A 15,652-nucleotide genomic window follows, 5' to 3' on the forward strand; every position below is an offset into this window, starting at 1 on the left:
ACATTAAAAGGACGTGAGGAGTATAAAAGTGACCTGCGTCTGAATGACAGAAAACTGTCACATTATCAGAGCGATGAAAGCGGCAGGATTACGTATCTCATGTCTGAATAGGGCATATGTCCCTCCAGAGATCAGAGCGATGATACCTCACCATGCAAATGGAGCTGGAGTTCAAATCTTTTGATGGCGTGAATAGAAGTAAATTCTCAAAGTATCAATGGACACCCAGGGGGCATACCTACGGTGTTATGCACAGATATTTGCACTTTCATCAGAAAACTATTAAAAAAAACCCTAATTTCCCATGTCGGGGAGGACCTGTTTGTACTTGTTTCTGTCAAGAAAAGAAATGCTTTCAAAATTTAGGCTCTTTTATCTATTATTGATTTGCTTAAAGTCATCCATGGTGTTATGTATTCTCATGTAGTCAGCTGTTGCTTTGTGTTTTTTCGCCTCAGTCAGAGGCCTCTCTTCTCTCCAATTTGTACAAACATGGCACCTAAGAGACTTCCTGGAGCACCAACTCTGTTTTTATTGATTCTGCTGTTGATTCTTTTGTGTTATTCAAGCCGTGTGGAGGGCAGTGCAGCTCTGAAAGACCTGCACAAAAATAATTATTGCTTTAATTATGTAACTGTAAAACAAACAATAAATCTGCAAAGGGGGAGGGGGGTGATTGCTTTTTAATAAAAACCACACTTTGATTTAAGCAGTTAGCGTAATTTAATGCTAACAACCCAGTGGAGCAGTTTTTCAAAAGTCCACTTCTTACCTTGAAGATACAAACACGCTGATTTGATAAATATGTGAGCAAAAGCATTACCAGCAATTGGTTTCTCAATCCAAAACACATTTGCATACTAATACATGCCCATAAAATATAACATGGTAATCAAATGTCTGGGAGTATGACACTGCCCGATTGATTCTGCCCTCCTGATGATGTGGTGTATTAAAAAGAAATGGTCAGTGGAGCAGCTGAGATGCATCTTGGTAAATGCGATGAAGTTTTTAAGGCATCATCAAATAAAATGATGCTGTTACTTTCCTGAAAATCTTGGAGATGCTGTAATTTTTACCAGCTTTCCCCATGAATAGGACCTTGATCACTCCATGATTTAGTGTGTCCCGTCCAGTCAGTTTTCATTCCTTTTCCTCCCTCAACACGATCTTGTTGAGAACTCTGCCAGGCAGCAGGATGCACAGGCCAAAAATATTCCCAATACAGCCACAGATCATCCAAAATATATTACGCCAGGTATAATGCTTCCTTCTGCGCCGGCGACAGGTGCTGTCTCAGCCAGACAGTGCATCTGGTGATGTGGGGATATTTGAAGCCTCTGTCGCCTTCTGCCAAGTGTAGTTTTTAACAGCAATGAGCAGCACATCAAAAACCATATGCTGACCAGGCTCCCGTGCTCAAACACGCATGATCAGGGATTGATTTCATGTCGGAGTCTGTCATCAAATGTATTATTTCACATCACAATATTTCAGATGCCGAATGTGTAAGGTTGCAGGTTTCAGCTGTCCATCGCATTCAAACACACACTAGATCTTCTCTATGTATAAAACAGAAGTGCGTACATCACTCTGCAATATCACTTCATTGCCCAATGACTCAAAATTGTGTCACCTTACATAATTACATTACTCCTGAGGTTTGCTTGGTTATTTGCTCTTATGTAAGAGCTTTGATTGGCTATGATTAGAAAACAGTCTCCAAAGTATAATTTCACAACAAAGATTAAGTCTTTTGTTTTTTCAGTATGTTCTGTGTCCTTAATGATGGATTTAATCCTTATGTTTGTAATTTTCTAATATCTGCTCGTTCCTTTAAGGTGCCTTATGTATTCAGACTCACCCTTGGTCAGGTCATAGCTTTTCCAACTTTTGGTCTTAAAGAAACCTCCTGTGTGGTTTTGGCAGCGTGCGTTTGATCACTAACGCTGGAAAATTCCTTACCTGCCAGACTTCTGGAGACTGCACTCATAAAGCCCGTTAAAATCACACTCCAGCCTCCGTGCTTCTCTGTAGGCACTAAGAATTCAGTTTGGTAGTCCCGATTAGGTTCACGTCAAACGTGTGGGACTCCACATCAGCAAAATTAATTTATCTTTGTCATATCTGATCAAAGAATGCATTCATCAGATGTCTCTTCGTGTTCTTAAGCAAAATTTAATCTTGGAGTTTGTTGCCAAAGAGTAAGCTAGAGTTTGGGTTTTTTCCTTGGATGCATCCATAGATGTTGACATTATGCAGCGTCCTTCGCGCTGTCTGAGCTGCCACAAACTGATTTCCAGTGCCAAATCTGAAGCACGTTCCCATCTGTTTTCAGAGCTTGTGCAAGTATTACAGTGTTTATGGTGACATTTTGGGAAAACGGCCACTACTGCTCTGATTAGAAGTACTGTGGCTTCTTCGGCACAGTTCGCTCCAGAAGTTTTCGAACAGTGAGAACAGTTGAGATGTGAAATCTAAAAGAACCTGCCCAGAAAAAATGTCCTTGGACAGATGAAACCAAGACCAGAATGATGAAAAGAGAAAATCACAGAGAAGGAAACAAACAGCTCATGATCCAAAGCATAATGCATCATCTGTCAAACATGGTGGAAGTAATGTTAGGGCATTGCCATGTATGGATGTCAGGTTAACAAGCAGCTACTGAAGGTGTGCTGCAGTAAAGGCCGAGCAAAGCATCTCAAGGGAGGAAACATATTTTTGCACAAACCTTTGAGGGGAAACACTGGACCTACGAGAAGTCAGAAAACAACTAAGCGTAACATTCAGCCAGTAAAATACATTTTTCTTTTTAGAAATGTAAATTAAAAAATGCAATGTGATCGTAATGTTTCTGTTTTTGTAAAACATTTGAAAATGAATTGATAACAAAAATAATTATATTTTAGCATTAAAAATATTGTTTTGATTCAGTTTCTGTTAAGCACTGTATTTGATATTGAGGAACTAAGAACTGGATCAGGTTCATGTTGATAAGATTACTATCATGATTTTTAAAGAGAAGTGATTCTGACCTGGAGCTTTTAAAATTTGCAGCACATTTAGACCATAATGAGTGTCTCTGACGGGGGCATGGAAGTGAAAAGTACAAGCTGCCTGGATCATTTTTCATCGTTTTGTAGCGATAAACAAAACCTTTGATTTTTAAATGCCGTTACAGCACATACGCACACCTGCCAAGTTAGTCCCAAATTATCCCCAAATCAAATAACTGGAAAAACTATTGGAGAGTGCATGTTCTGCCAAGGTCAATGCTCTCAAGTTTGGAAATTCAGGAATAGGGAGTCAGATTCATACCACAAGGTAGGGATTTCTACCTTTACCAAGGCCCTACCTGTACACTAAGTTTATTTACATTGACCCTGTTAGGTTATGATTAATCTTGCAAAAATACTTCTACAACGGTAGTGATTATACACGTGTCTCGGCTCTGTCATTCGTCCACAGATAATCACTAAACAACGTTCTACATGCATGAATCTGCTCTGCTGAAATCAGTCACTTTCTCAACTTTGTACAGAGTAATGTTCTTTAGACATTACGGCATTCTGCGGATTAATAAATGTCTTTGCTTTCATCAATAATGGATCGTGTAAGAGATTGGCGCACTTGTCATGCATGAAAACGAGAGCACGTTCGTTTTTTGGTTAAAAATTTAAGCGTGAATTTATTCTATCATTACATCAGATTGTCTAACAAGGCAATGATTGTCTACAACTGTCCTGTGTCATTTTAATGTTTCAGGTCCTTTTCAATAATTGATATCTAGAAAAAATCTCATTGTATATTCATAAGAGCGGGCCAGTCCCAGCTCAGCACGCTGCGCAGTGTTCTTGTAACCCTGCTGTTCTTACAGTTTTGGGTCAGACACACTTTTTACATGATCATTTTAATTAATTAACTTTGACTGGCAGCTGCTTCAGACATATGCAAAGAATTCTGACATGTAAACTAATTAGTTCTGGAACTAAAAAAACAAACCAAAATAATCACAGTCAGACTTCATGCATCCCAAATACAGAATCCTAGATGAGAGTTAACGTTACCTTATAATAAGTCCTCTCTCCATCTCTCAGACAGCATCGAGCCTCAAAGACTACATTTCTGCACCTTGGCACACTTTCATAATAACTTTATTTTCCCTTTCTTTCCTCCCTCATCTTGTCTCACCTTTTGCCTTTTAGTCTCCTCCATAGGGGCTGCGTCTTTCTTACCTGTCTCTTTCGTGACACGGTGCTGCACAGAAACACAAATGCCCTCAAAGTCAAACTCACACAGCATATAGTCATAGCCACAAACACAGTAACAAAGAGAACAAGTGCAGGCCCCTTATGAATTAGACAGAATGTCCTTTTTGGTGTTTGGCATTGTGCTTGTTTTTTCATATTTATCAGCAATGAAATATAAATGACAGAAGTCATGCAGAGTTAACATATACCACATATGTCCGCACATACAACAGTGACATAAAAAAAGAGGACTAAAAGAATTGGCTGAAAGTCTGCCCCACTAACAGATGAGCACACATTTCTCAGAGTTACTGAAATTTTGATGTGGGATAAGGCTGTTGGGCTGTTAAAAGACTGCGTCTAGAGGGGAGCAGGCAGCCGTTTTTATCGAGGACAAGCAGGAAGGCACTTGGAACTCGTGTCAATGTTAAACAAATAAAAGTGTGATATTTCAAACAAGCTCTTTCCACCATATTCTGCCATCAAATCAAGACAGCAAACATTTTTGTTTTGCAATTTAGTGTCTGGTGGGTGGATAATGATACACGCCGTGCTTTAGCAAACGCACGACAACCCCTGGAAAAATGAATCGCGGCAATCGAAGGTCAGGAGAATCACATCGAAATGTGTAATTTGAAAGCAAAGATGTATTAAGATTATTCACAGGTGATGCACGGCACCTGTGGAAATGTGAAGCCGTTTTTTAAATGATCCTGTGTCATCTAAGTGTTGTGCTGTGCACTTAAATGTGTTATTTTTGTTCTGGGATGATTTTGATTTAAGTCAGTAATTTTTAGTTTAATTTGTTTTCCTGACCATTTTCTCTGAGATCTATAAAATGTAAGATTGTAAAATATGAAATTTCTCTATGAATAAATGACTGTGTGATTTTACTGACAGCTTTACTTTAGATCGGGTGTCAAACATACAGCCCTACAAGTCAGAACCATCTCACCAAAGGGTCCAATGCAGCCCACTCAATGACTTTGGAAAACCTGAATATTTTAAATAAGAGAGCATAAATTGTGGACCTTTTATTGTAATTTCAGCAGTTTTTACAGTCTTCTTGCTGACAAAGACATAACACTGAGACTGCCTTAGTAAAAATGACAGCTTTTTAAAAAAGATAAACTTAGTTTAAATTAGATAACAAAAACATGCCTTTTTCACCATGTACAATAGAATATTTGTAAAATTCTGTGAATTCACAGGTAAATTGTGTTGTTTAATTACAGGATAAAGTCCTGTTTTTCTTTATTTCTAACAGTATAAACCCGATTAGCCCGATTTCATACAGCAGCATTTCTTTATAATATGGAAAAAATAAGACCAGCATCATGCTTACAATTACACTGTTAACCCCTCAGCCATAAGGAGCTGATGGGGCATTGTTGTCATTCTTTGTCAGGCTGCCAAGAGGGGGTGTGAACAACTGACAATTAACTTGAGAAAAACTCACTCAGGATTTTCAACTGGATACCAAAGGAATCTCAGTGTCCTTGACCTTAAGATCAAGGTCAGAGATCAAGTGTTTTTAAAAATAATGTAATCACATAGGATTATCTTATACCATAGCTGCATCTGCTAGGAAGGTGATGGGTAGCTGTGGCAGCCAAATAAATTTTTAATTCAGACATCTCAGGGACTGAATCTGTAGTTAAACTTTGTAACACTGAAAGTTGGAGCTCTTTTTTTATGCATGTTATTAAGCAATAGCTGTAATGGTCCAGCCTACTTAAGATGAAATTGGAGTACATGCAGTCTATGAAGTTAAATGAGATTTTCACCCCTGCTTCAGATGTTTCTGTTCTTCAAACATGACCATGTGAAAGGAGTCTGATTGCGCTCATTCATTCTTCAACTCAAAGAATCTGAGCTATCGACAGCCATACTCAGTTACAAAATCAAGAAGGCGTTTCATTATAGATAATAATGTCTGACCCTAAGTTAGACATTCTGTGGTGAGTGACAGAAGATACTTGGATTAAATGTACAGGTTCCCCTTGAATGTGGACTTGGTCTTTTGGGGGGCTTTTTAGTCTTTATTGAGGTTGAACAGTGTAGAGAAGACAGGAAAGCAGGGAAAACATGAACGTAGATTTGAAACCAAACCTCTGTAATAGCCTAAAAGCATGTGGGTCAACCTGGTGCACTATATCCGTGCTTGTGGATTTGATGTTTGACTTTTCCATGATGTTAATTTAAAAAAGGAACAAGAAGAATTTTCAGTTCCTCTTAACCAATAATGTCAGAAACCCTTCCATGCTGCTTTAACTGCAAAATAAGAACCTTCATTAAGATGGACACAGCTATACTACACGGACAAAAGCACTGGGACACCTACACATTACACTAACAGGAGCTGCTCAGCCATGGAAAAACATGCCATGAAGCTCCCGGGACACACAGTGATTGCGCTGATGTTAACACCAGAGAAGGCTTGGAGGTCTGCAGATATTTATTCAGCAGAGCGTTGGTGACTTTTTCATACTTTTTATGGACTTTAACTTTATGCAATCTGCCACTTTGTGGTCTGTGCTGCTGTGGATCCTTCCACTTTGCAATATAACCAGTTATAGTTAGTCGTGGAAAATCTAGGAGGGAAGAAATTTCACAGACTAGCACACCTGAATTCAGTGGGCTGTTTGGAGCTACACACCCATGAAGTTTTGCACTTCATTGTGTTGACAGTGTCTGTGCACATACAAACAGACAGAATGACTTGACACCTGCCGAACTCCTGAAACCTGCTCCCATGGTAGCGTCTGCTGATTTGTGTCTGTAAAAACATTTTGCAGAGAATATACACACATACAAACATACATACAAAAAAATGAAAACAAGACCAGCCACACCACATTAACACTGCATTCAAATTTATTAGGACACACTATCTAGTCTCCTCATATGTTGAAGTAATTGTAAAATTGGCTGGGTGCACTTACAAGTACTATAAGGACTGTTTTTAATTGAAAATGACATGCTCAGTCCCCCGATGAAAGCCCAAGAAGCTGAGAGCTGCCAACATGCCTCGGAGCATTCAGTGACGCTGACTGGTTTGTTTTGTGCTGCTTGAAGTTTGCATTTTAAGGTCTTTGTAAGAGCCCAGAGCATTGATTAACAGCTCTATTGAAAATCTGCACAATGTTTGACTGCTTCTTCCTTTCTGTTTTCACAAAAGATGCTGCATGTGGATGTGTGGACCACTTAGAGTTGTTTGGCTTATAATTACTCTTGAAATGCATTAACTGATTCCACGTTTTAAAGCAAACGACCCACCACTAGAAGCACCAGCCCGTCAGTGTCATTTCCAGTTGACAAACTGATATGCTGATTCACCATGTCCGCATGCTGACTTTCAGTTCTTGGAGGCGCATTGATCTCACCCACCTGTTATTTATCTTGCTTGCTCTTTGAGGATAAACGGGCTGAAATGCATCATCTCCTTTTTGGTGCAGCTTGACCTCAGCGCTTTTCCTCCAACTGGCAGAATCAGCTAATCATTCTGCACAAAATCATCCTTTAATAAATGACTGAACAAATCTGAGAGGTGGGCAGAGATTCAAAAGGTCTGGAAGCAGGCTAAGCTGCACCTCATTACTAGGTTATTGTCGAGGATGCAGCCCAAGTAATTAAAAGGCAAACTACTGATTCTCCTTCTGTCTGATCCTGATCTCCACAATATAGGTTTGCTCCTGTTACCCGACGGATTCTTGTTCCATTTAACTCATTCAGTAATATCTGCAGATTTTCTCTTTATGTTGGCCATCTGTTTCCCTTTGTTTGCAGTCTTTATGTTAAGCTAAAGCAACTAGCCGCTGGCTGTAGGTTCTTACTTATCTGCTTCTTTGTGTCTGAAATGAATGGAGAGATTTAATTGGTTGCCAACAGATGGGGTAAAACCTACATAAAGGAAAGGCATAGCTGCAAAGTATCAAATACTTTTGATGTATATTATCACAATTAAAATGACATATCTGATGTAGATAATTCCAGCATCACCATTAAGCGCTCAGTGCCATGAATGTCAGCTGCAAGTGGTGTATTTCTAGTGACTTTTTTAAAATATCACTTTTATCAGCTAAGATTGATTTAAATGCTAAATGACAGACGGATGAATGTTAAGCTGTCAGTCTCATTTTTCATACCCATTAAATGTAGTGTGTGTAGTGTTTGAGAGCGTGTGTGTCTAAGTGTGTGTGTGTGTGTGTGTGTGTGTGTGTGTGTGTGTGTGTGTGTGTGTGTGTGTGTGTGTGTGTGTGTGTGTGTGTGTGTGGCAGTTCTTCTGTGCACTTTCAATGTTTCATTCAAAAAACACTTTCTCTCTTTAAGCATTCAGGTTTCTCACGATACTTGAACCTGAAAGCAAGCAGATTATGGGCAAATACTGCAGTCTTACGGTGCTAAATTCAGCTGTCTGTCTACAAATTGTCTCTTAGGAGTCCTTAACAAATCAGAAACATGCACACGCATTGATTTATTTACTGTCTGTGCAGCAGTGAAAAAAAGAAGAAACATCCATTGAACGATATTCACCCTTCCAGCCATTTCCTTTCTGTAAATCTGACATTGATAGCTAATGATAGTGCTTGCCACTTGTTTACCTGCATTAGACCAACTCCACACCACGTCTGACATGTTTACAGCAGCCAGCGTGCCCGAGATGTTGGGTGACTTCGTGCAGTTCTGCTCCCATCAGTCACACATTAGCGTCTCTGCCTTGCCGAGGTCTGTGTAAACATCACAGGCTACAGTCGCGCTGTGTCCAAACTCAATAATCTATATTAGGGTGACAGTGCACTGGCTCAGTTAAAAGACAAGACTGTAAATGACTCAAGACATTTGCTGATTCACACTGATTCAAACTTACTTCTGAAAGGTAGAATTTAATGCATATATCTATATATATATTATATAATTGCCCCACTATATATATATATATATATATATATATATATATCTATATATATATATAGATATATATATATATATATTTATTTGACAACAACATAATAAAACTGGAAATTCTGTTTTTGGTGTGCACCCCTATATTATTATTGCCCTCAAATGGCCACCCCTATATACTATATTATACTATATACTATATATAGATATATATATAGATATATATATAGATGCATAATATATATATAGATTATAATGCATATATATATATATATATATATATATATATTGATTATATATATATATATATATATATATATTATATATATATATATACACACACACACACACACACACTGTATATACAGTATATATACACACACTGTATATACAGTATATATATGTGTGTATAAAAAGGCAAGCTCAGAGTTTTTTTTCTTTTTCAAGGATTCCACACCTTTTAAAACATTCTCCTGAAATATGCCCCTGAAGACGTCACACTGCCATCTGCAAGTTTTTTCCAACTGAGACACAGTTTAGCACAGACTGGCTGGTAATGTGACGAGCATGGTTAGCTTCTCACAGTAGTATTGCAGCCAAATAAAACTTAGAAACAATAAAGGTGGGTGGCCAACTCTTCTTTTAACTTCTGTGCACTATAATCTTTCCAAACGCTGAACTGCTCTCTTCAACAGAGACACGGACTCCTTTTTCTTCATCCTTCTCATATATGTATGCATTATGCACTGGCTGCCAGTTTCTTAAGACAACGCTGCTAACATTGCCAGTCTCGTCAAGTCATAAGCAAGTATGAAAGCCGACATCAGTGCAAGTTTTTTTGGCGTGCGTGTTATTTATCGACCGGGTGCATCGGCCTGGAAGCGCAGTTTGAGATGCAGCTTGTGTGCATCCAGTGAAGTGTGCCTCTCTTCTTAATGCAAATGCAATTAGCATTTAAGGGACTGCGCAGACATCAGAGGGAGAGTGCACATTTTGTGGTCGACTACACATTCTGGTACATTTATTAAGGCTCGCCCAATAGTCAGGGGTCAGTGTTGGGAGGATGAGTCTCAGATTTGAAATGAGCTGTTAAAGGAAGGTTGTGCAGAGTAGCAGGATGGAAAGCTGAGATCATTAAAGCTGAACTTGAACTTGACACCAGAGCTAATTCGAGCGAAGCCACTGTGGAGATTGTGATGTTGATCTTGATCTAAGCTGCCGTGGCTTTTGTTTCCCCAAACATTTTATGTTCCGAGTGACTCCTGCCTCACATGCTCCAGTAATTTTCTAACTTAGCGTTTAATCAAGACCTCAGTAAATGGTTCGGAAAGTTAAAAACTTCCTTTAATGGGGGACCTTTATTTCAGTATCAGCACATTTTTATTTGCTTTTCTAGGCTTGATTTCTTTCTTGATTTATCACCCCTCTGCATCCTAGTTTCACTGTTGAGGTGCATCTTTGGAGATCTCGTTTACAGGTGGAAAGCACCTAAAGACAGTCCCAGTTACTGATAATTAGCTTCTGCTTTAGAAAATCAGACGCTAATTTCATGCAGATTGCCAGTTCAAATATGCACATAAATCTGGCCCTGACACTAATATTTTAGAACCGGGTATTACAGGGATAAACATACCAAACTGAAAATATATATATATTTTTATGATAAAAAAAGAAGCTTTTATGTATCACTCACACTAGAAAGAGGGTGGTGAGATATTTTAGTTTGGAAGTTGTTGTCCTGTGCTACCACCGGGGCTGTGCATATCAAAAGAAATGCTAATATGTTTTAAGTTATTGAACCCTGAGAGTGCGGAGAACAACCTACCGGTTTGATATAATGCAAAAAACCCTGCGTTTGTGCTCCCGTTAATGTGCAGTTTAACGTTTTCTCTCGCTAAAGAAACTCGCCCTTAAGCAAAAGTAGATTTAATAGCGATCGCTGCTACATGCTTTCTCAGGAAAAGGGCAACACATTTCCCAGGTGCTTCTGTACCAATACCGTTGAGAACAATATTATTGCTACAGCATGATGAAGAGGAGCACTAAAGAGGCCTGTTTTACTGATTTGTTATTGGACTCATTTTCTTCCTCCCTCTCTAAGCTCTCCACTGCAGCTGCATTGTTGCTGACCACCAATTGGACCATATTCGAAATCTGACTGTATAATACAATGTTGAGCTCTTACACTGCACTGAACACTTGACATAGGAAGGTTGTGCCTAAGGAGGTAGAGAAGGCTGGGCGCTAATCAGGAGGTCGGCGGTAGGGGTTTCGATCACTGGCCCTTCCAGTCTCTGAGCACGATGCTGAATTCCAAATAGCCCTGATGGATCCATCAGCGTGTCAATGTGATAGATGAGAGTTTCATGTGTGTGAATAGATAGATTTGAGTGGTTAGTCAGGTTAGTAGGGTGCTATATAAATGCCTGTCAGCTTTACGCATATGACAGCAGATCGTTAGTTAGAAAAATAGCAAGACAAATTTGATCAACTCTAACACGAAGCAGCATTTCCACACGCACAATTCAGATTTGTATGACAGATGCCTAAAAGAGAATCTCCACCAAAAACTGTTTGCATATTTGTGCAAATGACTTTTGTCACTTAAATTCCGTCAGTGACTGACTAAGCTTAATCTGTTACAAGAGGCCGCTGAAGGTTTAAGGAGAGATATCGAGTGGAATACCACTTTAAGGTATTTTGGGGAAACAGCCGTATAACCAAGAGCATAATTTGTGTTGTCATGTAGAGGCACTATGTAGGTCTGCTTCATTGGCGATGAATGAAAGGATGAAATTGTGGACTGATAGATTTAAGCAATTACGCCCACATGAGCTTTATTTAATAGGAGTTGGGGCTAACATTGTTGAACCACAAAATGTGCTTATATCCGAGGAAAATCACTCTGGGTTGTGTTACAGCATGCACGCAGACATCCTCTGATTCACTGTCACTGAAGCTGCGGCTTGAGGGGCCCGTTAATGCGAGATCCTGCTCGAACATTGGGTGTGTTGTCTCGATTTTTGACAGATACATCATTTTCACAAATCTAGATTCAAGTTCAGCTACAAAAACAACATTTTTGTTCTTTTAGACGAGGCTTATTTCCTGCTTGGAGGCAAACTTGTTCAATTTAGAAAGCATGTTTAATAATCACAAATGAAAAAGCTCCTTGCAGTCTGTTCCACTGCAGTAAATCAGCCACTGGGGGAAAAAATAAAAATTCCTTTTCATAGTCATTTTTTTAAAGAGTGAACACCAATTTTTGTTGGCAGAGAATTATCTCACTGAACATTTTACTTCATTAAGATCTTGCTTGGCCCTCATCTGGCAACATTAGCATGAATGCTAACAGTTATCTCTCATGACACATCACAGGAGTCAGCGGATGTGATTTTAAGCACAAATGCAAATCCTCCAAGACAGTGTGAGCACTCAGTGACCCAAAGTTTTCCAGCTACGTTGACCGTTTTGAAAACTGCGGTGCAGCACACTCTGACTCCCAGTTATGTTAGCTCTGATGCTAACTCCAGGGAAAGTTAGTGTAATCTTGTCCCATTGGTTGGAGCTGACACTAATTCCCTGGGACAGGAGTGTAGCGGTGTGTGATTTAGCGGCGTATGCTAAGTGCTGCTGGAGCTCCGGGCTAGTATGTGGGCACCAGGGCAGAGAGAGCAAGCTGGGAAAGTACTGCCTTCACTAACTGGCCTGATTAGACCGGGTGTGAGATGACATGGATCAGATACACATACTAACCCAGCTGGAAAGACAGATTGGGAAAAATTAAATAAAAAGAAAAAACAACATGAGTGCATTAAGAGAAAATGAACAGATACGGATGATTAGGAGAAATGGGTGGAAAGTTAAAAACCAAGAGAGGGGAAAATGAAGAGATAAAAAGACAGTAGGTTAATTTTGTGGACGTGATGTTTCCTCCTGGGGTGTTTTTCAGCTCTGCTGGACTGTGGCGGTGTAAGAAATTGGCTGAGATGCAACGTAGCATTTGCATCATGGTTTCATTAGCTCTCATTCAGCCCAAGGCATTTCACACTGCATTTCCTCTACTCATCTGCTTCTCTTAGATCTGCTCGTATTACAGAAAAAAGAAGGTAATACAGAGTAAGCTGAAACAGGGAGCAGGAGCTTGTCTCAGACTAGAATTTGGTTAGGATATAGAGCTAAAGAGCATTTTCATCTCAGCAAATGTTACTGATTGATGCAGACACTTGTGTGGGCCTTTAGCACTTTGGTTTCCTCTCATATCCCCCACCCCAGGAATGAGGTAAAATCAGATTATTTATTTCGGGGTTATTTTATCTGTTAATAGCTGGCACTTTGCTGTGAATACTGCCTGAAGGCATAGATTGTGTTCAAATAAAAGCAGACAGTGGAAGGGAGATTTGGGGCATCTCATGAAGGCCGATTAGCGGTTAGTTAGGTTTAGCCCTGGTCTCCATGCGGTTGCCCACTTTGACACTGAAAGAAGTTATTTTTGAACACTAGAGGACAAAAAGAGGATGATGGGCTTCTAGTCACAGTCATTTCCTATCATCTAATCTTTGGTTTTGCACTTGAGATTAATCATTAAATGCATCTGAGTCACACTGTGTTTAGATAAATAAAACCCAGTCTGTGAGAAAGCTTTGATATCACTTCTGTGCCTTTTGAAGACACGTGAATACACTGCTAAAATTTATCCTGCCTATTAGGGAGTAAAGTACTGTAGATTTGAACATGTTCTTGTTTTTTTATGACTCAAAATCATTCTTTACATTAAAATAGTAAATATTTCACTTTTTGTGGCGGAAACTGTGTGACTTGTTGGTTATTTTACTTAAAAAGTCTTGGCTATAGATTTTATGATCTCCAGGATTATTATTTTAAGATTTAAGATGTTCATAAAATATGAATATACAGGTATTTTCTTACCTTGACAGTGCACGGTGCTGCATCTCTCATCTGCACCTGTGACAGGCTGCTGATAACAGGCAGAATTTGTCAAGGTAAAGAAATATTGTTACAGGCTCAGTATATGAGCCCAGCCATCATTTCAGGAGTAAAATGTTCTGTTACTGGTTCTTATTTGTATTGATGTGTGTGTGTGTCTGTGTTTTACAGGGTATAATGGGTGTAGTGGGCTGGATGTTGCTCCTACTTTCCCATATGATGGCGCCTGTGGCATCCCAAAAGCCCCCAGGGCTCAGCGTGGGCGTGATCATGGGCCAGACGCGCGCCGTTATCGACCAGGATCTCCGACCACCTCGGCGCCCCGAAGATGCGCTCGATGTTTCCGTGGTCACGCTGAAGATGAACCAAACAGACCCAAAGTCTGTGATTACACAGGTGAGAAACGCATTGGCATTCACCAAGCATTACACACATGAATGCATCGCCTGCCACAAACTGATGCAAGAGTTTGTTTTACTTTGTCCCAAGGTGTGTGAGCTTCTTTCTCGCACTCGTCTCCATGGCATCGTGTTTGCTGATGGCACCGATCAGGAAGCCATTGCCCAGATCCTTGACTTCCTGTCCGTTCAGACTCAACTTCCAGTCCTGGGAGTCCACGGAGGCTCCTCTATGATTATGGCTGACAAGGTGAGTGACCTGACGCAATGTTGGCCATTTCGAGGACACACATGCAAGGCGGACTGCTTTGCATACATCAGTGTTTGTTTTTTGGAAGTGAAAATAAGGACCCCAATTAAGTTTTGTTTTCCAGATGTTTGTGGCACTGATATAGTCCATATAGTCCACTTGGTTTCCAATATGAAAAATGTTAAGCTCCATGCGTTACACATGTGAATTGCATGTTCTCAGCTGGTAGGTACATGAGTAAAAAAATCATTTGCTTCCAGTGAGTTACTTTGGGGATGCCTCTTTGAGGTTGTTTGTCTTATAAATGAATGCTCTAGATGAGAAAATAATACACTGGGAGGTTTCTGAATGATGTGTGTGCTATCAACAGCTCCATCAGATTAGTGTTTGTTTAAGTTGAAAGTGGAAATGCTGCTGTCAAAGTTAAACAGAATTTTAATTGCTCTGAATTGATGGCTGCTATCACCCGAAGTAATTTTATGTTAATTAGGCTTTTAAAAGGTTACAAAGTGCACATTTAGAAGTGAGGTGTTTGTAAGGTCAGAAGACGCCTTTGCATGGAGCACGCTGCATCCTCTGGTACATCATTTTTATTTTAGCAGATGATCGAGGATTGTTTAAATATGTAATAATGCATTTTCTGCTTTGTCTAGAACTGGGCTATGCAAAGCCTAACCCCCCACCCCCAAAGAAAACCTAAAGAAAGAACAAGAAAAAGAAATCCTGAGCTGTATGTAGCTGTATCATGTCTAGTGCTCAGTGGATGCAAGAAAAAACAAAAACGACAAAACAACAAAAAAACAGATTTCTAGTTTTAAAAGAAAAAAGAGGAGATATCTTTTAAGAACGGGTATTTGTGTGTTTGTGTTTGTGTGTGTGTGTGTGTGTTTGTGTGTGTGTGT

General features: G+C 39.6%; 1 protein-coding gene across 2 annotated transcripts in view; it reads left to right on the top strand.

Annotated features, from left to right (window-relative positions):
* grin2ab (glutamate receptor, ionotropic, N-methyl D-aspartate 2A, b) overlaps positions 1–15,652 on the top strand; it is a 120,040-nt gene that overhangs the window by 16,476 nt on the left and 87,912 nt on the right. The window contains exons 2-4 of one of the 2 annotated variants that reach the window (XM_005929317.2): positions 14,093–14,158; positions 14,274–14,498; positions 14,592–14,750. In XM_005929317.2, the coding sequence (XP_005929379.1) occupies positions 14,280–14,498; positions 14,592–14,750 (378 nt within the window). In that variant the 5' untranslated portion in view covers positions 14,093–14,158; positions 14,274–14,279. The remainder of the gene's footprint in view (positions 1–14,092; positions 14,159–14,273; positions 14,499–14,591; positions 14,751–15,652) is intronic. The other variant, XM_005929316.2, reaches the window with a different exon arrangement.

Source organism: Haplochromis burtoni, unplaced genomic scaffold (genome assembly GCF_018398535.1).
Source record: "Haplochromis burtoni strain Fernald_Lab_line unplaced genomic scaffold, NCSU_Asbu1 Contig_122, whole genome shotgun sequence".
NCBI lineage: Eukaryota > Metazoa > Chordata > Actinopteri > Cichliformes > Cichlidae > Haplochromis > Haplochromis burtoni.